The sequence below is a fragment of the Pipra filicauda genome, unplaced genomic scaffold, assembly GCF_003945595.2.
Source record: "Pipra filicauda isolate LSUMZ 115617 unplaced genomic scaffold, ASM394559v2 scaffold154_size2910363_pilon, whole genome shotgun sequence".
NCBI lineage: Eukaryota > Metazoa > Chordata > Aves > Passeriformes > Pipridae > Pipra > Pipra filicauda.
In genome coordinates this window covers 2,138,636-2,163,664 of record NW_024104040.1, presented here as the reverse complement: position 1 = coordinate 2,163,664, position 25,029 = coordinate 2,138,636, and the positions used below count along the sequence as shown (strand labels likewise).

Genomic DNA, 25,029 nt, shown 5'->3' with positions numbered 1-25,029 from the left:
CCATTTTAATGTCCATCAAACACTACTCTCTAGTTTGAAGTGTCATATATTCTACTCATTAAATTAATTATGTTGATGGCTACTTGCTAGCAGTAGGCAGTGAAATAATTCTTTTAAGTTCAAGTTAGTAGCTTTCTGTAAAATGATTATTGTAGTATAAGTAGTTCACAATCACTAGGTGAATTCTGGAGATATGACATCCTTCATCCTTTTGCTTACTCTGATCTTCTCATGGCAAGATAATAATTTTTTATATTCAGGACTGTCATATGGCAATGAACCCACTAAATTTTCGTATGCTGGATTAGACAGGGTCATGTTCTTTTTTTTCTTAGGAAAAACCAAGGTACATGAGGAAAGAATATTTCTAAGTAGCATAGTGCCTTTGAGGTATATTTTAATATATTTTAATATATTTTAATTTGGATTCTACGTCCTCTACTGGAGGAAATGTTGTAAATCTTGATAGTCTTTGGATAAAGAAAACGAGAAAAATCAGTATATACCTACCTAAGCATTTTATTTTTCCAAACAATGTGATTAAAGGATCAGGAGAGAAAATGAACCATAAGAATAGTTATTGAATTTCAGGGATTTGGATTTATTGTGACAAGGCAGAATTGACTGTGCTTAATAAAATAAATGATTGTACTGTTCTTTCAGACTGTCTTTAATGTAATGTATGATAGAAATTAAGCAATTTACAGCATAAGACGCCACAGTGAGAGGGAACTTACGGAAATGACTGCCAGTCCCTGTCTACCATTCCCTCAACCCTTCCTGAATTGTAAACCTTCCTAGACCAGTTGGAAGAGCTATACCTCCTAAGAGGTGAACAGCTCAGCAAAACCCAAGCTGAGTAATTTATGGTAAGAACAGATCTTCCAAAACCATGGGAGTGTTAAGCACTCCAAAAAAGGGAGGTGACAAAATGTGATCTGATAGAAGAGAATGCTGGGGTTTGTTTGATTGTTTATATTTTTCTGTTTATTTGTTTGGTTTCTTGAGTGTATATGGGCTTTTTTTGGGTGGAGGGGGAGGGTTTTGTTTTGCTTTGTTTTGTTAGGTTTTTGATTTTTCTTCAGTTCTCCCCCTGGATTAATGACTAATGCTTATATAGCAACAGGAACTTTGAATCTTAGTGTTTCCTGAATTTGGATGAATACTGGGAAATCTATGGGAAAAGGGGTTCCTGTGGTTTCTAGTCTTCAAGACAGACAAAAGATGGAGATCTCAGTGTGAAACAGAATCGGTATATAGGAGTGCTGTGAACTATCTGCTTGCTTCATATCTGAATCGTAGCTTAGATCTTAGATACGAACTCTAGGCTGAGATATCCACTGTTTACTTTCATTTTTGTTTATGTGAGCTTTACATCTATTTTGCCTACATTAGGAAAATTACTCATAGTATTTTTATGTATATATATACTAAGATTACTCATATTATTTACTTTTAGCTTTACCTAATATGCATTACTGGAAATTTCCAGATAAGTAAATATATTATTATGTCATGCTTATGCCTTTTTTCGCCCCCAAATGAGATATTAAATGTCTAGAAGGTCATATCTCTTCCAGAATAGGTTCCATAAGGTAAAAGCAAACTAAATTTTGTCTACATATATTGCACAGACAGGTTTTAGAACTTGGGTCAAAGTGGTCTGTAAGAAACAAATGTCTTGTGACTTCAGTCTCTGAATGAGCTCTCCCACAAATGAAAAGGAAGCACACTGAATTTGGGAGGGCTCTGAAGAAGCTCACAGCAGAAGGCCTATAGAATATGTCCATAATTACAAATGCAAGATTTTGTTGTGCTGTACACTGTACCAGAAGCATCTTTGGATGCATTCATCATCTTTCCTGTATGAAAGATGTGGGTGTCAGACTGTACTTTTGACAAGTGTACGTGCACCATGCAAGTGCTTGTCCTGAGAGACTCATGAATAAAGGTGCCTTTGGCATATGCCAAAGCCTGTTGACAGTTCTGTTTAAAGGTGAGTATACCAATGCAGAATTTGTGTGTAGATATTATAAATACTTGGCAAATATTGCACTTGACTCTTTAAGATAACTGGCGTTCATTAAAATAAAGTAAATGAACAATTCAAAAATTAAAAGGCATTTAACTGTAGAACTGATAATGGTTGTTGATCTTTGAGTAAATTCTTTCTGATACCAGTACTGCCCTATTCACTTACATTTTAGGATAGCAAGCACTTCTCAAAGCAAGGCAATAAAGGCATAAATCAATTCACCTCTTTCTAGCATTGTCACACAGGCAAGTTGCTTGCAGTGCTGTTTTCAGAGCATATACAATTTTAACAAAGCAAAAGATGCATCTAAAACAGGGTAAAAAATGAAGTACTTGTACATAAATCTAACTTGGCTATTCCTTACTCCTTTTTTTTCTTTAAAACATTGTAATTGTCTTGTTTGCGTTTAGATTTAAATTATTGCTTACTTTTCTAATATATCAACATTTTATTAATTTTTTTCTTATATTTTATCTGTTTTAAATAATTTAGGTGTTTCTTAGGAGGAATTCCTGTAGCTGTGGTTGATAGTAAAAGTCACAGTAAAGATTAATTAAAAAAATAGAGGCAAATCAGAATTTTGTGTGCTAGCAGGACTGAACAATATTGAAAATATGAAACTCTTCTTTAATCGAAATGTATATTAAAAAAGTGAGAAAATTTACTTTGAATGGAACTATTCTAGCAGATAAGAACTAAATACATTGCCTTTTATTACAGTAATTTCACAAACAAGTTGGAATCTGAATATTACTGTTTTTGAGAATTACTCTTGGTTTTCCCTAAGCTATCTTAAATTATTGTTAAACTTTTATGTGGCATATGCTAACAAAAGGTCAATATGTACCTGCAATAAAACCATGGAAGGCATGATATGCTGCAGTGTTTTCTGTGCAAAGTCCAGAGACAAATCTACTTCAGATATACTGCTGTTGTTGTCAACTAAGTTTTTAATAGGTAATGCCATACAAACTGTTCTAGTAGCTGAAATGTGTTCTAGTAGATATTCTCAATCCTTTCTGAGACTGTAAGATAGTCCAAAAACTTCTTAGGGAAAGTAATTTAAAATCTGTTTCCTTAATGAACCTTGAAACCTTAAGCTTTCGAAAACATTCTCTCTTTCCCCATCAGAAAATTGAATGACATTTTGATGTGCTGTTCTCTGTTCTTATACAAGTTATTCTCTTGTGTTTGTGATGGTTTCAGTCTAGGCCTTCCTGGAAACCAGCTTGTAACCAGGAAGGACAGAAGTGTTGCAGATTGTAGGGTCAGGGTCTGACAGGTACCCCTAATTTTACCTTTTATACTTACTACATTCACTAAAATGGCAAACCTTGAATAGCAGCAATGGAACCTTTTCAAGTGAATAATGTTCACTTATGACAGTTTTACTCAAGAAGAAATGGCAATACAATTTGTGGGTAACTGTGTTCTGCATTTTTGACTGGTTGGTACTGAATACACTGTGGAATTACTTCAGCATCAGTCTTCCTTTGCTGCCTATTATCTGATATTTGGAGGGACATTTTGGACTTCCAGAATTTGAAGTGCTTTCCACAAAATAAAGACAGAAAGTGAAGTATTGGCATTTTAAAGAGAAACTGCCAGAAGAGTAACTTAGACTCATACTAGATACATTTCCGAAAATGTGAAATGTTAACTTCAAAATAGACTTTGATATGCTGTATTTAAGGGAAGAGATTTACTGATTTCTTGCTTTTTCTTTCTACAGCTAGTTGATGTGGAAAAATGGGTATGTGATTCTGTCTTTTATTCACTCGATCCCAAATGTTTCATGTTACCACTGAGTCTAACCTGTCTGTTTTGATACCCTGTGTGTTCATGACCCTTCAACTTGCACGGCTCAAAAAAAAAAAAAGAGGCGAATATTTGGTTGTGTAGAATCTGGTCGTTTGTGAATTGTCATACCAAATTTCATGTTACCACAATGACTTTTTCTCTTTTAATTTGATCATAGAATTGTGTAATATGAACGTATGATTATTGCCTGTCAGTTTTGAGCCTTGCTGTCTAATGTTATAATTCCATTCTGTAACCCACCCTATCTTTTCCAATATAGACAGTGTAATCCTAAACTGCATGACAGTAAGATAATTAATACTGGTAAATAATGTGTAATGCTGTGTGTAACTGCAAATACACAAAACATTTAATGATGGAGAACAGCTGATGTAGAATAAAAAAAATTCCTAGATTTTTGCAAATAAAGCACAGTTCTCTGTTGAATGTGTTGTTAAGGCCTTCCTAATGTGTCTGTCTATACCATGCATATTTGTTTGGGCATTTGATATAACTCCTCTCTGTGGGACATATTTACATATGTTTTTCTTCAATGTAATCTGTAACATCTGCATATGTATGAGTTAGTGGCCGTAAAAATGTGTGTAGAATTGTTTGTTCACATTGAAAATGTTAGAAGCCTCTCTGAAAGCTTGGACCATAATAGGCCTCCTTGGTTTCTTAGTACTTAGTTTGAGCTGCACATGACCAGTGACAACCTCAGACATCTTCTGGAATATGGCCAATAATATAACTATAGCACTGGTCTCATTTTATTTCAGCCAGAAATTACAGAATTTTAGTCTGTGATTATTACATATTTATAGTAAGTAGTGACTCAAATTAGAGCTTGCCTGAGACTTCTGCAGGTAAGTACATTGTTTAAATGGTGGCTTAGACTTTTCAACACCCGTGCTACTGTACTCACAAATATCTATGTTATGTGACATCTATAGGTATATATTTATAATATTTATTAAACAATAACTGTAATTAAGTATTAATTTTAGCTAATTGTAGCAGTATGATGGCATTATCCATATTCTGTGGATCTGGTATTGATAAAAACCATCAATTCTTATACGGATTGATTTTGAGTGTTTTTAAACCATACTGATGGTCAGGTTACCTTCTCAGTTTGCCCATCTTTTTAATTACAATTGAGAAAGCTAGGTTGTATATCTTTAGATTCTGTGGTTTTATTCCTATAAATAATTTTGCTCTAAAGAGAAAAAACTACAATTAAAAACATGTTCAGTATTATACAAGCACCTAGCCTCATACTTCACAATGCATGAAAAATTATATACTGGAAGTTTATTAGTGACACTCTGATGTGGCTTGTTTTTGCCTGAAGTGTTTATAGTCAGTTCTTGGAAAATGTAGTATTCAGATCTGCTGTTTTGGTGTTTTTTTTTTTTTTTTTTTTTTTTTTTTATTTTATTTATTTTTTTTTTTTTTATTTCAGAACTTAGTAATATCAAAATCTTATGCTTTGGAAAGACTGCTTCATCGAAACGAGTCCTTAAATTATTTAAAAAGAACTTTTTCCCATGAGAGCAAAGCTAAATGTTTCATTCCAAGTTATACTGGTTAAAGGCTTTTCCTAACAGTCTGACTCTGTAATCCAGACAACTGATCTGATAGAGATGGAGTGGGTGCTGGCTTTACTTCACATAAAATAATTCTCCCTCAAATGAAGCCCCAATTTGGCCTGTAAAGCAGCTTTTAACTCCCTCTGTAATTCCAGAGTGTTACCAGCGGTATTATGGTGGACTGCAGATGAACACAGTGAATTAATGCAGTGGAAAGCTGGTGGTTGTTCAGCTGCATGGTCACTGAGGTCAGACACCTCATTCTAATACATCTGTTTCTTCATAAGCCATTTTCCAATATAAGACACACAAGACTAATGCAAGTGTGTTATGTCTAGGTGTCTGTGGAAACCTTGAAGCTCAAGACCAGAGGAAAGCTTCATGTCAAATTAATGAGCAAATTAGTAGCTGAACCTTACTGCAAGTAGTTTCATGCCATTCAAAGGATAAGCTAGAGTCATTCACTTCTGAGCTGTTCTAGCCTGTAAAGTGTGCTAACAAAATTTTTAGGAGAAATGACTCCAGTTCCTGTGTTCTCCTGTTGAATGACTGTAATTCTTCTGGTTATTTTGTTCCAAAATATTTGCTCTGCTTAAGGGATATGCTGGGAGTTGAAGCTGAGTAAAAATTAAATGGGCTTAAGATATTCCTTGAACCATTGGCTTTCTCCTTTTGTCTCTGAGCAGGTATGAGTGTGAAGGCTTGTAGGTGTGCTTTGGTACAGAATCAACTACATATAGCTGCTGAATTATTTTGAAAATTTGGCATCAAAAAGAGCCATCAAGAATGAATGTATTCAGGACAGATTAGTCTGAAGGGAAATGAAATGTATTGTTTCTTAAAATTAGAGTACAAGATACAAGAATTTTCATGTTTACCCTGGCTAATGGCAATGTAGGATTATCTTCAACTTTTAGACAGAGAAACCTCTTCTGCTGAAGGTAAAGGTAAATCTTTTTCTTTTCGCCTCAAGTAGTTACTGTGTTAGCTTAGTTTTATGCCACTAATAAAACTAATTTTCAATTTCTTTGGAGAAAAGAAACTTGCAGAGTAAGGATGCACACTTTAGATACTTTCAGAAAGAATTACTTTTAGAAAGAATTACTTTCATTACAGTATTTCTGAGCTGAGAAGAAGTTAATAAATTCTGGCTTTGAGGATAGTGTGGACTGGGTGAATGTAACAAATGAATTTTGGCTAGAGGAAACAATCTAGGATTGTTGTAGACATTGGAGTTAGCCATAAAACAAAGCTTCATTAAGAGAAACGGTTCAGGTAATATGTCTTCAGTGCTACTAAAGTAATTAATTGCACATCTGTACTTTATAATCAGTATGATTTTCAAGCATCAAATGAATTATATAAGGACTTAATTTTTTTTTGTAATTTCTTGTTCACACTAAGTTAATTTCCTTAAATATAGATTTATTTTTCATATTACTGTTGGAAAATATGCGAATTGTGCACAAATATTTTATCCCCCAACGTAAAGAATTTGCATTCAAATTTCAGATGTAACATAGACTGCAGAGGTGGCTCAATGTAGGGAGTGATATGAGCACTGTTAACATATGTGTGCTCAGTTACTCTCACACATGTCATGAAGGGAAATGGGAGGAGATAGCAGTGTATGATGTTAAAGTGAACAGGCATATCGAAATACAGTGATTGTGGAAATGCTGCTAAAATGCCACACCTACAGTGATAGTTTCAACCGTATCTGTAATTCCATCCTTAGTGTCCTGTATATTGTAGTGTATTCCAACTGCAGTCCAAGTCTAATTTACGTCATCAAAAAAAAAAAATAATACAAACATTTTCTTTCTAGAAAAAATCTGTGTCCAAATCTGACTGAAACTTATTTTAATAGAATAGTAGCATTTCCAACTGTATACTAGGATTCTTTTGGTATTTCTCCTTCAGTCCCTATTATAGATCTGAGAATTTCAAGCTGTGTTCCATGTACCAATGGTAATTTCTGTGAATTAGAAACAAACTTCTTGGTTAGGTTAGCGTAAAGATCTGATATTTCAGATAGCATATGCAATGCTAAAAGAATTGTATGAAAGATATAGTCAGGAGATGATCTCTAAATTAAAGGATTTTTGGCAACTTTGCTATCAAAAAATTCCCAATAAAATAGCAATACTATTTTGTTCTTTTTATCTAGCCAGAAAGGCCAAGCATTAAGGTGAGATTCTGATAAATTAGAATAGTAAGTGATACGCTACCCAAAACCTGTCCAAGGAGCCAAGTAATATGGCTCTGAACAGCTGTGAATGTTTACACTAAGAACACATTTTCAGTGTCCTGAGATAAAGCTTCAATAGGTTTTAGGTTACATCTATTTGTTTTATTTTGAAAAAGAGAGAATAGTGAGGATGATGAATAGAATGATCCTTCCCCTTCCCCTTCCCCTTCCCCTTCCCCTTCCCCTTCCCCTTCCCCTTCCCCTTCCCCTTCCCCTTCCCCTTCCCCTTCCCCTTCCCCCCTCTCAGAATAACTTCTGAAAAAATTTGATGCTAGAGAAACAGATGCATGTAAAACTCGCAGCACATTCTGATTTCTTGAGGAAATGAAGGAGAAAGTGGTGTTTTCAAGATATTTAGTCATCAAATTTGCCTTGATTTCAGTATTACGGGATTTAACAGAGACGCTTATTTGTAGTCTAGAAGTACATCAGAAGGCCAACTATGGTAGTACCTTGCTTCTCAATACTCAGTAGAGAACCCCCACTGGATTATTGAATTTCCGTATCTAATGCAAGTGTGGTGTTCTGTACTTAGGTTCAAATATCGGAAGTGCTTTAGGTGTTCATGCTATAGACAGTGTAGAGTTAGCAAGTTATTTAAAGTCCTAATTATAGTGAAGGCAGAGAATCAAACACTTCTAGTGCATAGCTGGTCCCATCCTACAGAACATGTCAGCTTAATAGATCAGATGAATTGTGTTCTAGAAATGACTGTCTCTTCCTTGACTGTAAAGTAAATCTGCACATCTGCCTGATGTCTACATAGTGCAGATAAATTTGATCCTTATTAACACTTAAATCTGAGCTTGTTTTTAATAGTGTTTCATACTGGATATCGCCTACATCTCTATGATTTGTTAGGGTATGTAGAATATCATATTTCAAATGTAAACTTGGAGTAGGAGATTTGTATGTAACTAAAATAATGTCATCAAAATTTAATCTCTTCTTTTACTTTTAGCTGAGTTAGTGTCCAAGTGTGCAACAATTATTTGTTGTACTTAGTGTCTGTATTCATCTGTTTTAGCATTTTGATGTTAGTGTTTGGCAAGGAATACCTTTCAAGAGCAACGGATAAGTCGTGGTTTAACCAGGAGGCCAGTTAAACAGCACAAAACTGCTGGGAGAGAGAATTGTGAAAAATAGTAAAATTCGTGATTTGAGATAAAAACACGTAATAGAACAGAAGATCAAATTACAGCCTGCACTCTTCTGCCAAAGGGATCGAGAAAAATGCATTAGTGGTATTAATTGTGGCTACTACTTGGCTACCTTTGCTTCTGGTTCACAGTGAAGTTCTGTCAGTGTTTAGTAGGGCAGCACTCAGTGACATGGCAGTGTGACTTCATTCAGGCCAAGATAATCTACTGTGAGTCTCCACTATCCTTTAGGATTTCACACTGGCCATATGGGGCTGAGTTAAAGAGTGAGTGGATCCTGCTGATCACTCCTTTGCTCTCCTGCCAGTGAATCAGTTTATGGATGGAAATTAGGGAGTCTCAGTTGGTGTGATAATGCTGCTGGTGCAGCACTGCGGTAGTGATTGGCATCTGTTGTTCTTCAACCTTCTGCAACCCCATAAAAGAAGGGTCCTCTGAGAGAAGTGGTGAGGTAGACAGCTGTTTAATTTCCTCTGTCTCCACAGCAGCTATACTGAAAGCCCACTGATATCCTTTAGGGTCTTTGATGTACCTTCTCATAAGATAGTCTCTGCCAAGGATGCATGGAGCCTCTGGGCCATTCGCAAAGGAGTGCTTCTTCCACTCATTCCTAGTCAGGGTCACTTCAACCTCCAATACAGTCAGTCATTGGGATACCCCTGTCATTCCAGAAATACCAGTGGGAACTGACGATATTACAATATCCTCTGCATCTGTGTCTGCTAGGGCCTTATACTACTGTGGGTCTAATGTGCCAGATCATTGAATCCACACACTCCAGTAAGACCTCTCCTCCACCTGGCTGCAGGCAGGGCCCCTCTAGTCCTAGTAATGATATTGAATACTCACTTCTTGTAAATATGAATCAGAAGTCCCTTCAATCAGGAGTAAAATCAAACCCTTCCTCTCTGGAGAACTGCTGACTGGAAACTGGAGCAGTGATTTTCCTGGAAGAACTCTGTTTTGTGATTGTGTTTCCTTGCAGCTCACATAGCTGTGCCTCTAGGACTGAGGCAGATTTTCCAGCCCACTTCTTCATGTCCTCTCTGTGGTCACATAGGTCAAACTACAGGGTGATGTGTACCCACTGTATCCTCTCTTTTGAGCAGAGGAAAGTTTACGCCGAATAGCTGAGACACTGGTCCATACTGGTGGGGAGTAGGATCTTTGTGTTGCTGGACCAGTTTTTCCACAGCTGAGATGAGGAAGGAAGAGACATTTTCTCCATATTGCTGGAGTTGACCAGTTAATTCATCCACCTCTAGCATGGCTAATTCCCTCAGGTACTGGATACCTTTCACCATGGTGGCCACTTGCCTGGGTGACACATCTTCCTTGAAGGGATGCCTTTCCTTCCCATCTGACAGAAGTCACCTCCAGAAACTAAGGAATTGTGCCCCTCTTTCAACCACTTTGTCAACGCTTCCTTCCCTAGAAAGGAATCCCAGCTTCCTTACCCTCTAATTCCAGGCTACTGTCCCCATTTTCCCAACATTGGAGCAGCAAGATGACAATGTGCTTACCTATACAACAGCTGAAATCTTTTCACACATCTCACTGCTCACTCATTTGGTTGCCATCTCATTTATGAGTTTTTCTTTTTTCCGCTCCCTGATCAATGTCCACCTCTCTTCCTCCTCCTGTTCTTGTGATGGCCCTGCTTTGAAGTAGTCTGCCTTGTCCACTTTTCCCTCCTACTCTCTCTTAGAAGACACTCTTTCATCCCTTACTAAATGACCTCACCTCTGCTTCCAGTATTTCTTTTTGTGTATAGAGGTGGCTGATACTGGCATGGGTTGGTTCACTGGTTCAGCTGCAGTGCCTATGGCCAGGGTTGGGGTAACCACAGTGCATGTCATTTTGTCATCAGAGATCTCTTCCCCTTGAGGGTATGAATAGTGTTGAACAGGGCATAGCAGGCCTGAATCAGGCCCAAACATGTTGCAGTGATTTGTGTCTGTCTGGAATTGCCAAGGTGAGAGCATACCTTTACCAAGTATTTTATGAGCTTTTCAGGATTCTGCACTTGTTCAGGGGTGAAATCCCAAAATGTTAGAGGTGTTCTAGGCACTTGCCTGTCCTATCCCACACACCCTGACACTCATCACTATCAAGCCTCAGGACAGATCTACAGGTGGTATTCTTAAATAGCTGTTTAGCCATAAACAAGACCTGAAACACATTCAGGAGACCTAGCAATAGGAACATGCTGGTTTTAACACCCTGAGGATAGGCAAAATCCTCAAGTGCTATTGTAATTAGCTTGGAGGAAAAGGGGAAGATGGAGGAAGGTATCTATCTCCTCCATAGATTGGCTCTCTGAGGAGTAAAGGTAAAGGGTGTAATGATTAATACTTTCTGATAGATGGCTCCTGGAATATGAAGGTGATGGCAATGCTGATTACAAATACCGGAGTAGTCTCATGATACTCAATTTTGTTGTATCCTAATGCAGTATTACAAGGTACAACAAAATAGTGACCCTAATCCAGCCCCCAGAGATTATAATCAGAGCAGCTGGGAAGATACACCTCATATAAGATGTTAAATAACACAACTTTGAGAACATACAGAACAGCTATAAGACAGATTGCCTTTTTAGCAGGGCCTGTTGGGATAGGACAGGAGGTGATGGTTTTAATCTGAAAGACGGTTAATTTATATTAGGTATAAGGAAGATGTTTTTTATGATGAGAGCAATGAGACACTGGAACAGGTTACCCAAAGACGTGGTGGATGCCCTATCCCTGGAAACATTCAAGGTCAGGTTTGATGTGGCTCTGAGCAACCTGGTCTAGCTGAAGATGTCTCTGCTTATTGCGGGGGTTTGGACTAGATGACCTTTAAAGGTCCCCAACAACCCAAAATGTTCTATGATTCTACGTTTCTATGGCCTCTAAAAGCAAATAAATCAACACTGTGACCAGAGACTAATAAAATAATATAATGATGCTTATAAAAAATTTGTTATAGCACGCTCCAATCAGATCGTCATTATCTCAACACTTTGTGCCCCATTTTAGGCACCAGAAAGGATTGAGGTGCTTCATAAGTGCAGGCAGTTAAACACCACACTACTTGCTGACTGCCTTCCCAACCCCAAGTAGGATGAGGGTGACAACTGGGAAAAAAAAGTAAAATTTGTGGGTTGAGATAAAATGAAAGCTTAATAGGACAAAAAATAAAATAATAGTAACAATAATGAAGAAAAAATTAGAATATGCAAAATAAGTGAAGCACAATGCAGTTGCTCACCACTCACCAAGTGATGCCCAGCTAGTTCCTGACTAGCAGCCCCAGGCCCTTTTTCTCCCCAGTTTGTATACAAAGCATGACTCCATATAGTATGAAATATCCCTTTGGCCAGTTTGGGTTGGCTGATCTGGCTATGTCTCCTCCTTGCTTCTTGTGCACTTCGGCTTACGGACTGGCAGGATGATATGAGAACCTGAAAAGTCCTTAACTTAGTATAAATACTGCTTAGCAACAACTAGAATATCAGTGTGTTATTATCATTATTCTAATCCTAAATTCAAAACACAGCACTGCACCAGCCTCTAGGAAGAAAATTAACTGTCCCAGTTAGAATGACTTTTAAAAATTTCAAATTATATCTCTTCTGTCTGTTTAATTTTCAAATACAGATTCTAAATTGCTAATTTTAGCCCAGAAACTCATGTGCACTGTTGTGCTGAGACACAGAGAGAAGCTGTGTAGGAGCAGGAATTTCTTCCTTCTGCAGAGAATGAGTTGGAGAAATTTCTTTTGTGACAGCCTGTTACCTACGTGAAGTCCATAATTTCTGCTGTGTTTTTTCTTCTCTTTCTCTCCTTTTTTTTCCCCAAACTGAGAGTTAATGTTTTTCAGAGTAAGCATTCTCCTTTAAATAAGAAGAGATTTTGTCTAAAAACCTTGGAGAACATTTCCAGGAGGGTATGACAGGAGTATCCAGAACCCTCTGTCCTGGCTATTGGCTGGCAGCTGTGGTCCTTACAGTTCATGATACCTAACTTAGGCTTGGCCTGAAGTTTCACAGGGCAACTTGCTTCATATATATATGCACTTGCTTCACTTATATATGCCCATATATAAGTGGGCATAACATACATTTAAGTGTTTGCCATGTAGAAAAACATTTTTGCAACAACTACATTTCAAAGTATTTCTTTCCCTGGTGGTTTTGAAGCAATAGGTGGACATGTGTTCAGACTTCCCTCACCCGGTGTTGTGTTTCAGGTTTTCTAGCTTGAGGGAGACTGTTCATGAAACTTTCTGTCTCTAAGACTGATGTGTAAATTATTTTCAAAATTATTAAGGAACCAGAGTAACTCTAAAGAATATGATATGACAGATCCAAATAGATGACAGTTGTTTCTCTCTCATTTGTTATAGTTCATTTAATACATTAACTGATGACAATGAATTGTTGAATCTGGTCATAAAAAAAATCCAGCACAAGAAGCTGCTGTATAAAATATTCACTTTAACTTGAAGGTGGTTAAGAAATTACAATCCAGCAATTAAATAAATTGTCAAGAAGAGAACAAGAAGGTTTCACAGGACTGTTGTTTAATGTACTTTTGATATACTAAAAGAGATGGGGTTGTATAGTTCCCTGAATAAAATTTCCTAGTTGAATGACAGCTGGAAGAGACTTTGATGAATCTAATGTCCTTGATAAACTGACAGCATGTTGGCAAGTGAAAGTCAGTATTGACAAATATAGGAAAGGTTTTATTTTAATTAATCATGTACATAACTTTTTTCTGTATTAATTAATTTATACACACCCCACTGTAGACAGCTCAGTAAAGATTTCTGGTTAGTTTTTGGAGCCTCCCAGTAAAAGCAAACAAAATTTCAGTGTGACAACTACCAAGCTATTTTGATAACAACCAAATAGATCTGGAAGAATTTTAAGGAGAGAAGTCTTTGGACATTTTAAATTGATTAGATGATACTTTTTTTTCCCTTTAGCTAGAACATCTTGTACATCTTCAAGAACAGATACTTTGATTTTAAAAGCATGTATGAAATGAAAGCAGCCAGCATTGCTTGGAAGCTCTCCAGTTAGACTCTCTTTTCATATGGGATAGAAACAAATTTCAGTCCTCAGTTTCAACTTTGTGATATCAAAACATGAACTGATGAGGTCAAAAGGGGAAAAGGTGGCCATAGATCTCTCACAAAGAAAAGAAAATCACTGCATGTAGCATATCACTCTCCTTTTATTCTTGAGCATCCTTCATGAAAATTAACCTAAAATTTTCCATAATCTTCTGGTATCAGTCATGTGGCTCTCAGTTTTTTAGTCTTGCTAACATTAAATTGTCTTAATTTAATGTGCATTTACATATGATGTGTTACTACAATAGTGATGTTGCTCTTCAGCAGTGCACTTTGAATGCAGGATTTACAACTCGCATTGTATTTAGAAACTATCAGCAGAGCAAGTTGTTTAAGACAATCAGTCATGGCTCCTGCTTTAACTGTACCGTCTTTTGTCTTTAAGCAATAAGTTTTTCATATGCTATATTATTAAAGGTAAAGAAAATTCTGAGAAAACTATTGCATAAAAAAACGATGAAGCCTTGTTCTGAGTAGCTGTTTTGCTTTCCAATGTGAGCTATAATTATGGTAATTGCAATGATAAATGTTCCTTTTAAATGTGGTTTCTAGTGAGTATATCCCACTCACTTTTTCAGGGAAAACAAATCCCACTTTTAAGCACCCAAAAGCAAATATTCATGTCACATTTTCTCTTTCTTTTCCCCTTCTCATGGATTTACTGAAATTTATGATGAAGGTAAGCAAGTTAAACATTTGGTATTATACTTCCTGTGAATTCCTACAATTTAATTCATTCTATTTCTTTATTTTTAACATCAGCATCAAACTAAATAAAACATACTGAATTTCTTAAAAATTTGGATTTAGAAATCACAGTGACTCTAGTTTGGATTGGGGTTATGGTTTATTTAGATAATAAAGGACTAAAGGGAAGCACCTTTATGGAGAAAGGACTTTTGGCTGGCTTCTCCACTTCTCATTTCATACTTATCCTTTCAGTAAGAATGTAGCATTATTCTGTAAATACAAAATCTTGAGGCAATGAGTAAATAACAGAAGTCACAGTAAAACATTTGGTCATTCTGGAAAACAGGGACATCAAACAGTTTCCTCTGTCACAAGAAGCTCTTGTAATGGTTTGGTGTCTCTGTAGGGTGGGTGGGGAGCGCTTGGGATGGAACTGTGACTGCCTCAGGTCAGCAGGCATTTGCTGTAACTCTGCTTCTCAGGGCTGCCTTTTTTTTTATTTTATTTTTGACAAAGCACTTGGTGAACCTCTAAAAATTTAGCATTTTAAGTACCTGACATTTGAATAATTAGCTGCAGTTTTCACCAAAATGTGTTGCTGATCCATTTTATAGTTTAATTATCAATGTCTATTCCCAATTCAACTTCTAAAATGATTTCTTTACTGATTTTCATCCTGTAAGAGTTTGCTTTTTTATGGTATGGTCTTGCTTCCTTGTCACACTCCCAAAGGGAGAAATTCTGGGCTAGATAAGCAGTTCTATTTTAAGGGCTGGATTTAATGATGTCAGAGGAATTTTCTTAGCATGATTCCTCTGCTTATCCATCTTTCCTTCCCCCTCGGCTGTCTGTCTTATTCTTTATCTGTGAGTTTCTTTCTCAAGTGACAAGGATGATTCACATTCCCTGTATCATATAACAACAGAAAAAGCTTAGTCACAATCCTTAACCTGTGAAAAATGCCTCCCTCCTCCACTTATTCAGCTCTAAAATAACCAGGACGACTTTTATTATTTCTTCTATGTCCTATGCAGATAAGGAGGAGGAGTACGGGGGAAGAGAAATCTTCACTAGATTAAGGGAGAGATCGATAAAGTTTATTCTGTTGGGCAATTTTTTTTCCAAAACACTGAAAGTGCTTGAAAGTAGGCGTTTGTAATGGAATTATTGCCTTAGCCATAAATATAAATGTTTGTTTTAAATATAAGACTGGAAACAGATGATCAATATTATTCATTTTTGATTTATTTTTACTGCTGTGTCTGATTTTCCTTCTTGTGTAGTTTTCCGTTGCTGGGGAAGTGATAACATATACTTACTGTCAGAAATATTAATGATGAGGTATATTTGAAGTGTTTCTAATTCTGCCTTCCAACAGGTCAATATTAGTGAAATTGGGATCATTTAGCATGGGGCTGGAAAACATTTGTCATCATTACTGATGTTTCCAATCTTTTTAATGTAGATAGTAAAATATTTCTGTGTTCTCAGCTGAATAAGACATGCCTATGTTTTTTATTGGCCAGTTGATTTATTCACATTCAGATTTTTATGTGATATTTATATAAAGCATAATTACACATTGTGATGCAGCTTTTAATTCAAGCTATCCTCAGGAAACATATAGTTTAGATAAACTCTTTTTTCTGTTTTATTTTTGGCTTGACATAAAATAGAAAGTAACCATTGAGCAGGTACCGGCAGTCATCAGTCATACTAATCTCCACACCTGAGTTTTTACAGCACTTACTGCTTTGTAGTGAATTTCTGAAAAGTCAATTAAGTAAGTAGTGGTTTAAAAGTTAGCTATAAAGACTAGAATATGTATAGCATGTATAATGTCTTGATATATTCAACTTCCTGCTTGTTATTTTATTGTAATATGGTGCATGGGCTGCAATGAAATACACAGAGGTTTTAGACTGTTTGAATTCACCCTTTGATATTGCTATTAAGTGATAGGAGCAGAGTGAAGGAAGATTAGATCAATGCCATGTGTCAGTAAATTGATTTACTTTGCATCTTTAAATTCTAAGCAACTAAATGCTGTGGGTTTAGTGCCAACCACTGGAAATGGCAGCCCAAGAACACAGTAGTTGCAGAAGGGTCTCTTTAGCTATTTGTGTTTTTTGGTAGAAGAATTCAAGGCTTCTGGGCCTGGATGATGTTAATTAGTAAAGAGAAATCCGTCTGTTTTGTGTCAAGATTTTTAAAGAAAATGGATACTTCTATGAGCAAGAAGAACATGTAAAACTTCTTGGCTCACTCTCTAGCTTTGTTTGTAGTCTTTACTGCTTGCAGCATTTTTGAGTTCTCTGATGCTACTGAAGATTTAATTTACCAGCATTTGCATTCCAAGTGTTAGCTGTTTAGTTTTGTCTGCCTAATCTTGTCTCACAAGCCTTCTAGCTCTGTTCCAGGGTTACTTCACAAGCTCTGCAGTGATTCAACCTGTTTCCACACACTCTGGTTTCACCACTGCTTGGGATTTTCTGGACTCTTTGTTTGGCATTCATCTCACAAGACTGAAATGCCAGACTTAACAGCCATGGATATTCTAAGCTCCCTGTGTAACCGTAAACAGAATGCTCAGATTTTAGGTGGGCTGAATTATTACCAAAAGGGCCTTTTCCTCTCCACTGGCTGTTTAGTTGCCTTAGGCTAAATTAATCTTAGTTTGTATTTTGTCATGAAGTGTATTAAGTCTAGTTCAGATAGAGTTAATTTTCCCCATAGCAGCCCTCACAGTGCTGTGCTTTGCATTGGTATCTGGAAAAGTGTCAGTGATATACCAGTGTTTTGGCTACCGCTGAGCAGTGCTGGCACAGCATCAGCGCTGTTTCTCCAGCATTCTACCCCTCCATCAGTAGATGGGGGTGGGCAAGATCTTTGGAGGGGACACAGCTAGGACAGCTGACCCAAACTGACCAAAGGGATATTCCATACCATATGATGTCAGCTCAGATATAAAAGCTAAGAAAAGGAGGAAGTGGAGGCATTCATTATTTACATTTGCCTTCTGGAGCAACCACTACATGTGCTGTAGCCATGCTTCCTGGGAAGTGGCCAGACATTGCCTGATGCAAGGAAGTAGCAAATAAAATCTTTGGTTTTTTTCCTTTACTTGTGCACATGCATGACTTTTCACTTTGGGTTTAGCAAACTGCCTTGTCTTGACCTACAAGTTGTTTTCCATCTTACTTTCTCTCCCCTGTTCAGCTGAGAAGGGGGAGTGACTTGGACACTTGGCATCCAGCCAAGATCAACCTACCACATCAAGAAATTTTTTTTTAGCTTTTTGTAGACCGTGGTGGATCATGGTGGTATTAAGAGAACAGGCCTTCCCGTATTTTCCAGCTGGCTGTTTCCTAGTGTCAGCAAGAAGCTCTCGTTAGTCATCTAACTTGCACTCAAGTGTTAAAAAATTTAGACCATGTGTAATTGTGGGGAATAAGAGGTCTCATCAACCTGTGGTGGTCTCCTATTCTAGGCAGCTTGTAGGATTGCATAATTGCCAATTTTAGATAAATACTGGCCTCCATCAACATTGTTCTAGAACAGATTAAGAAACTGCATATTAATAATTAAGCAATAACTGAGTAGTTTTTACATTGCTATGGAAATATTTTGAGTATCATCTCCTCTACAGAAATGGTTGTAGCATGCAAATATTTCTGTGTAGAACCACAGTGAGATGGTTTTAGACTGTGGGACATCCTTCCCTCCTATTCCTCACAGTTCCTTTTAGTCTCTTCCTGATTTCTTTCACTTCCTTGCTAATTCTGCCTTCTCCTGAGGGATAATTCAAAAGCTTTCAAGATCTGCATTTATTCCATATCCTTCCAGTAGTTTTCACTCTATCTTAAGGTTGCTTAAATGGAGACCTTTAATGAAAGAAGTTCCTGAAGAATTTTATATAAACAAAGCATGTTTCTTATGCATTCACAGTTTTCTTTTTAAAGAACTAGCTGAGATTAAATACTTATATTAGCCTGCTGGTTAAAAAACTTTCATCAGCATCCTGATAAAGGCATTGATGCCAACAGCCTTACATCTCTGATCTTGACACAGGTTGTTTCTGACTGGGAACAGCATAGTCCAGGGCCTAAATGTAGCTTTATTCAAATTATGTGGTAGTTGATTTTTTTCAAGCCAATACATGTGGTCAGACTCAGATTTCCTATTTGACTTTTCTTCCTAATGGATCAAAACCACCACTTGAGTATGTAATGAATTCTCCTGAATGAAAAATTTGACAGCTGCAATGTGGGTCCCAGGGAAGGGAGCTGGAGAAGGTTCCATCACTGGAGAAACATGTAGTTTTTTTACATATAATTTTGGAGAGCTTCCATCACTGGTGGGTGCAGTTTCCTGCTTGGTTTCTTTTTGTGGTGGTGATGGTTTTTAATTTAAAAGAGTTCATAGCAGGTAAGTGTAGTACATTCTGTGTTTAATTCCATACTTCTGCTTATGCATTTAATTTTAAATCTAGATTTAAATTTTTTTTCATAATTTTGTAGTTTTCTAACAGTACAAATGTTAGAAATAAACTACTGAACTTCATGAAACTTAGATCATACTCATGATGGAGAAAATAATGCCTTTGCATTTATATTTACAAGTGTTTTTATGGATAGATGTCCTCTGTTTAGCATGCTTTTGTCTCTAGCATCTGTTTTATGCTTAAGTTGGCCACCATTAGTGTGCTCCATTTTAATGAAGTGTGAGTACTCAGTACTTTAAGGGACATTGTTTTACTCCAGTGTACATATGAAACAGCCACTAATTTTACAGTCACATACTAATACAAAACAGTCATATTTGAATTTTTTAATGTTATCTTGCAGTATTTGCCTTGGAAAACACTTTTGAAGAAAAACAGGGAGCTTGTTGCTTCTTTTACCGTACAGCTTCTGTACATGCTTTCCCATATTAAAAGTGTTCAGTGCCATGAAAGTAGTTGTGTAGTATTTTTTAGAAACCCATTTAGAGCAAATATTGAGTGGTCCTAAGTTCCATCTAGAGTGCTAGGGCTGCATCTGGGGCGCAGAGGAAATATGAGGCTGAGCAGCTGATTGCAATTAGGTCATGATTTACCATTACAGTAAGTTGTATGGATTGCATTTTTGAAGGATTTGCTACTGATGTCTTGTCATTTATTTTTTCATTTGACTTTTTTTTAAAATTTTTATCTTTTTAGGTCCATCAAAGCTATTTTTGCCTACAATTTACTCTTTGTACTGTCATTTTCCCTATAGCACATTTCAGTAATTCCATTCTACTGATACGGACCCATAATGGAATGAAGCAGGAAGAGCCATTACATTGTTTTAAAAAGTCACTGCGTTATCTCGTATGACTTTTTCTAGAGTGTGAATCAGTTCCTGTGTTCTTGTGACACATTCAGTATTTTTAAATTGCTTTCGTGGGTGACTAGATTTGTTTGAATAGCCATGTGCTAAATGCAATTGCTGTCATGCTTTCTCAAGCATTGGATTTCTGAATAATGACAATGTTACAGAAACTTTGTCTGTACACAAGCTGAAATAACTATCTTAAGTACGTGCTTTTGTGTGATTGTCTTTCTCTGGTACCTCCCTGAAGCTCTTAGCTGTTTTCCTTTTCTCACACATTGGAAGATTGTGTAGACCTGTGAAGAAAAGTCAGTAAAGAAACATAAGCATTTACTTGCAGTAGAGTACTCACTGGTCTAAGAAATGTTTTACTCTAGTAGAAATAAGGCTGTTCTTTTGAAAAGAATAGAAAGGTAATGGCCATCTGACTCGAAATCACGGATGCCACAAAGCTATCCACCAGCCTCTAAAAGTCTGATTTTGAGGTTCCCAGAAGCACAAATGGTTCCAAAACACTTATTTGATGTCACCTTGATTAATTTCCTGCAGCTTCTCATGTGAATCCAGGAGTGTAGCAGTGCAGCCGTAGGCACAGCAGTGCAGGTGCTACTGTGTGAATTTTTTGTTCTGTCAGATGATTACATGTCTGTATCTATGACAGTCAAGTATATACAAAATTACACAGATATAAAAGGTCTTTTTAAGTCAAGTATAACATATCTTACTGTAGCATTGGTATTCACAGTAAAATAGATATTTTTTCATTGAATCTAATTATAAATATGTTATTTCATGTCATGGTACTTCCATTGTTTGCACAGTTTACTACATAGTTTATAGGTTGTAGCGTTTGAGTGCCTTTTGGTGTTTTAATTCTCTTTCTATTAAGATAACAAGGAAAAATAAATATTTCCCAATTTTAACTTATTTTCCTTTATTTTTGTTTCAAGATAACACTCTTTACATCAAATTAAAGAACTCAGATCTTAGTAATCTAGTCTCATTGCCTGGTTTAGCAATGTATTGACCTTGAAAGCTGTTTATATATTTTGAATGCTAATTTCTTTAGCTCTAATTCTTGTTTTATATCCTCAACTGCCTTTTCCTTGGAAATAACTTTTGATTAATTAGATGACTCCAAATTAATCTTGTATTCCAGCTGCAGAAATATTAGATTAGAGATGGGCAGTTTATGTGAAGTTTTCACAAGTGTTGTGAATTTGCCCCATGTGCTTTCAATCTCAATTTATTGTCTTTAGTGTTTGCCAGTTCTGAAGGCTTTTCAAGTCTTACTCTAAATCCCAGATTCTTGGGGGATAAAATAAGAAGAGTTTTGTGTTAATATAATTGACCCTCCTGAATGGAAGAACTTCAGTGGTGAGTTCTTCTTTGAACACAAATATATTTTTGGCCATGCTGGTTTTATTCAAGGAATGTATTGTTAAACTTAGAAATTACTCTGAAAATTGGAAATTAAAAACATAAAGAAAATAAGGCTTATGATAAATAATGTAGTTGTTAGCAAATTGCTTGCATTATAATGCCATTCATATATTTGTGCAAAAATCTGTGGGCGTAATGGATTGAATTAGTCAGCACTGTGGCTTCCAAGAAGTCTTACTTGCAAAGTTTTCTGAAATTTTTTTATTATTGCAATATTAATAGAAACTTGGTAAAACTTCAGTGGCAGATTTCATCTTGGATTTTGCAACTTTACCATAATAGTCCAGTTCTTAACTTTTAAATTTATTTTAATTTTTTTTTAACATGTGGAAAATTTGCGGCTTTCTGCTGGAAATATAATGGATCATTTTGAAAATCAAGGATTCTTTCAGTAGACAATCATGGTCCAACCACTACTTCCTATGCGGTTTCTGGCATAAAGATAAATGCTGAGTATTTAGTTATGAAATGAGCCATTAAAATAGGAAATGAACTTATAGGTATGTACATATCCTGGAAGACAAGCTCCAAAATGGAAGGAAATGGAAGGCAGTTTTATAGAACCAGCTTTCTTTTCTAGCCTTTCTGTATTTTTCTTTGTCATCTTTTCAATTCCCCCCCCTAACATGGATGGTTTAATTATGATTTCCTCTCAGAAACCTCTAGGTGGGAAATTCTTAAAATGTTTTTTTGCAGCTCTGTTTTCCATCAAAGAAACTAAGAGCAAACTTGCTTGCATTTTTTAATGGGCAAAATAATATTGGTTAAAAAGAATTGCTTTAATCCTCTTAGAAAAATTTTCTAAAACCACTCTGCCATTTTTCACAGGAGTGATTGAAGTTGTTTTGAGCCAACCTTTTTCCTGTTCAACTACAAGGGAGCATTTAACAAAATAAGTGCTAGACAGACAAATCAATATGGCCAAAGTAAGGGCAAACTAACATTGCTGTGATTTTGTTGGTCACGGTACTCCTCTCATCTTTTGTACAAAAGGCAACTAAATCTTTGTTATATCAAATTTATGAATAGTAACACAGAATAATTTTGATTAAAATATTGGTGAAATGCTGGTAGGGCAGTATGTTCACAGCACTTTTTTCTCTTTTCCCCAGTGTGATGAGCAGCAGACATTCGTCTTTGGCACAGTGGGCCTGACATTATCAAATGTCTTGTTCTTTCCTTGTGCCTTTGGAAAATGGGGTGGTATTAATGGTAGTTCAAAGCTAAGCCTTCATATCTTACTGTCAAGACTGTGTCTGTGACAAACTCCATGACTTTGATTCTTTCTCAGTACAAATTCATGTCATTCAGTCTTCCAGAGAGATTACTGAATGTTCCTCCCTGCATTTTGACTGCTATGCAGTTTACTTAAAGTCAGAATATACCTTGTGTCCATCAAACTGCTCTTTTCTCAATAAAGATAAAAGTCTGAAACTTTTGGCAGTTTCTTAAAAGTGCTAAAATTATTAAGTGCTCACTTTTTCACCACCTATTCCTATTATGTTTTTCTTGACCAAGTAACTCAAAGATCAACACATGCAAATGCATAAAAGATAAAGCAAGGCAATGAGTAAACAAGGAGGGGAAATAATTGTGTTACCATCATAGCCAGTTAAACTGATCTTCAGCACTGAAGTGTAGTTGCCAGAGACATAAGATAGTATGATTGTGTCTAGTTTATTCTGTAATGAATCTGATGCTCCAATCAAACAGAAGGTCAGTCTACTGTGGTAGAAGAAGGGATATAAATACTGTATTTGAGAAATTAAACTAGGAATCCTATGTGAAAGAATAATGCTGCTCGTGGAATTGTCACATTTATAGACTCATAAAATATATATTTATCAATACTTCTTGATGAGTGTGGTGTGCATAATGTTACATGAGTTGTTCTGTCAAATATGAGCTTAGGCTCTTGACAGTGTCTTGTCAGACAGTCTCTGCTCCTGTCCAGTGCCAGTCATCTGCATCCCAGTCTAAGGAATATGTAAATCTTCAGCAGAAGTTGAAGCATTGCTCATGCTTTAACAAGATTTATTTATTCTTTCATGAGTAGTTAAACTGATTATTGATTAGTAGAAACTGTATTGAAAATTGTGAAAATTGTGGTTGTAGTTTCTTAGGATAAAAGTGAATTTTATTACTTTCAATTTTTTTTCACTCGAAATTCATGCTGCGTTTCTCAAGAGGAACAATTACTTGGGCATGATTTCTGACTTTTCATAACCCCCAAATACTTTTGAGTTAGCTTACCTGTCCTAGCAGATAAAGAATTCTGTCTGATAAGCAGCAGAGGACAAGGAGTCTACAGGCTGATGTTCTTCAGTGTGCTTGATTAATACTTTCTGGCAAAATAGGGGGAGTATTTCAGAATGTCCTCACTCTGCATACCTTTATATAAAAGTAAATAATTTGGAGGGAAAATAGGTGAATATGGAGAGATTTAACAATACATAAGTGTGTAGAAGGTAGTATGACACATCAAAGCTGCTCTTCTCTAGAACTGCCTGCTTTCAGCCCAAGAAGGAAGGATTCAAGATTCTAGAACATATTTTATACCAAATAGGTGATGGTACAAAGTACTCAATTTTCTCTCATTTTTCTTCCTTTCTTTCTCAAAAGGCCTCATTTTATTATGACATACCACTATATTATTTCTTTTTATCTTTCAGTCTGCACAAGGTGGTGGTCACCGAACGCTACTCTACGGGCATGCAATCTTGCTGCGCCATTCCTACAGCGGCATGGTATGTAACAGGAGTTGTGAGCAGCAATGATTTCTTTTCTGTATGAAAGTTATGTTTGAAAGTGCCCACCCTGCTGCTACTTACTGATATCTGGAGAGTTATTCACATCAAAGAGGCGTTTTACTCATGGTTACTGGAAACCTTTGTGAAGGGTAGATGCTTGGAAATACAAAACTGAGCTGGTTGTATCTGGGCAAGTGCTAAAACTAAGTCTGGCTCCCGCAGTGCTGAATCTTCTGTTCATCAGTCTGTTGGTGAATTCTCATTCCTTTTGCCTTGAAAATTCCATATTGCATAAGCTTTGACTGAAGCAACAGCTGGCATCTTGCTGTCAACCTGAGCATATTTGAAGGCTGAATGGAAAAGGAAATTCCTTCTTGCATGTATTTTAGACAGAAGTCTTAATCTTCAGTTCCTTGATGAATTATATAGGTTCCAGACTCCTTAACTACAGATGAGGCTTCATGGAGCTGAAATGTGATTCAACTAATTCCTTTATTTTCACTTTCACTATTTCCTGTCTCAGTGGAAAGATAGCTTGGATCGATTGAGATGTTATTTTAGAACATATATCTTTGTCAAGTCTCCTTGAGTGCCATTCGGTTATCAGGCATACACGTTCTTGAAAGTAACTAGCGGGGATAATCTAAGAATAGTTAATCCTGTGTTAGTAGGTTTTTCTATTTTAGTGGATTATCAGAAGTGAGCAGAACAAGTTCTGTACGCTTTTTTCTTTTGATAGTATCTATGCTGCCTCTCTACATCTCGATCTTCAATGGATAAGCTGGCATTTGACGTAGGATTGCAAGAGGACACAACAGGTAAAC

The 25,029-nt window shown here is 36.4% G+C and overlaps 1 protein-coding gene across 1 annotated transcript in view; it reads left to right on the top strand.

Annotated features, from left to right (window-relative positions):
* RYR2 (ryanodine receptor 2) overlaps positions 1-25,029 on the top strand; it is a 390,151-nt gene that overhangs the window by 138,404 nt on the left and 226,718 nt on the right. Inside the window, exons 4-5 of the mRNA XM_039379059.1 lie at positions 24,128-24,202; positions 24,945-25,023. Of these exons, the coding sequence (XP_039234993.1) occupies positions 24,128-24,202; positions 24,945-25,023 (154 nt within the window). The remainder of the gene's footprint in view (positions 1-24,127; positions 24,203-24,944; positions 25,024-25,029) is intronic.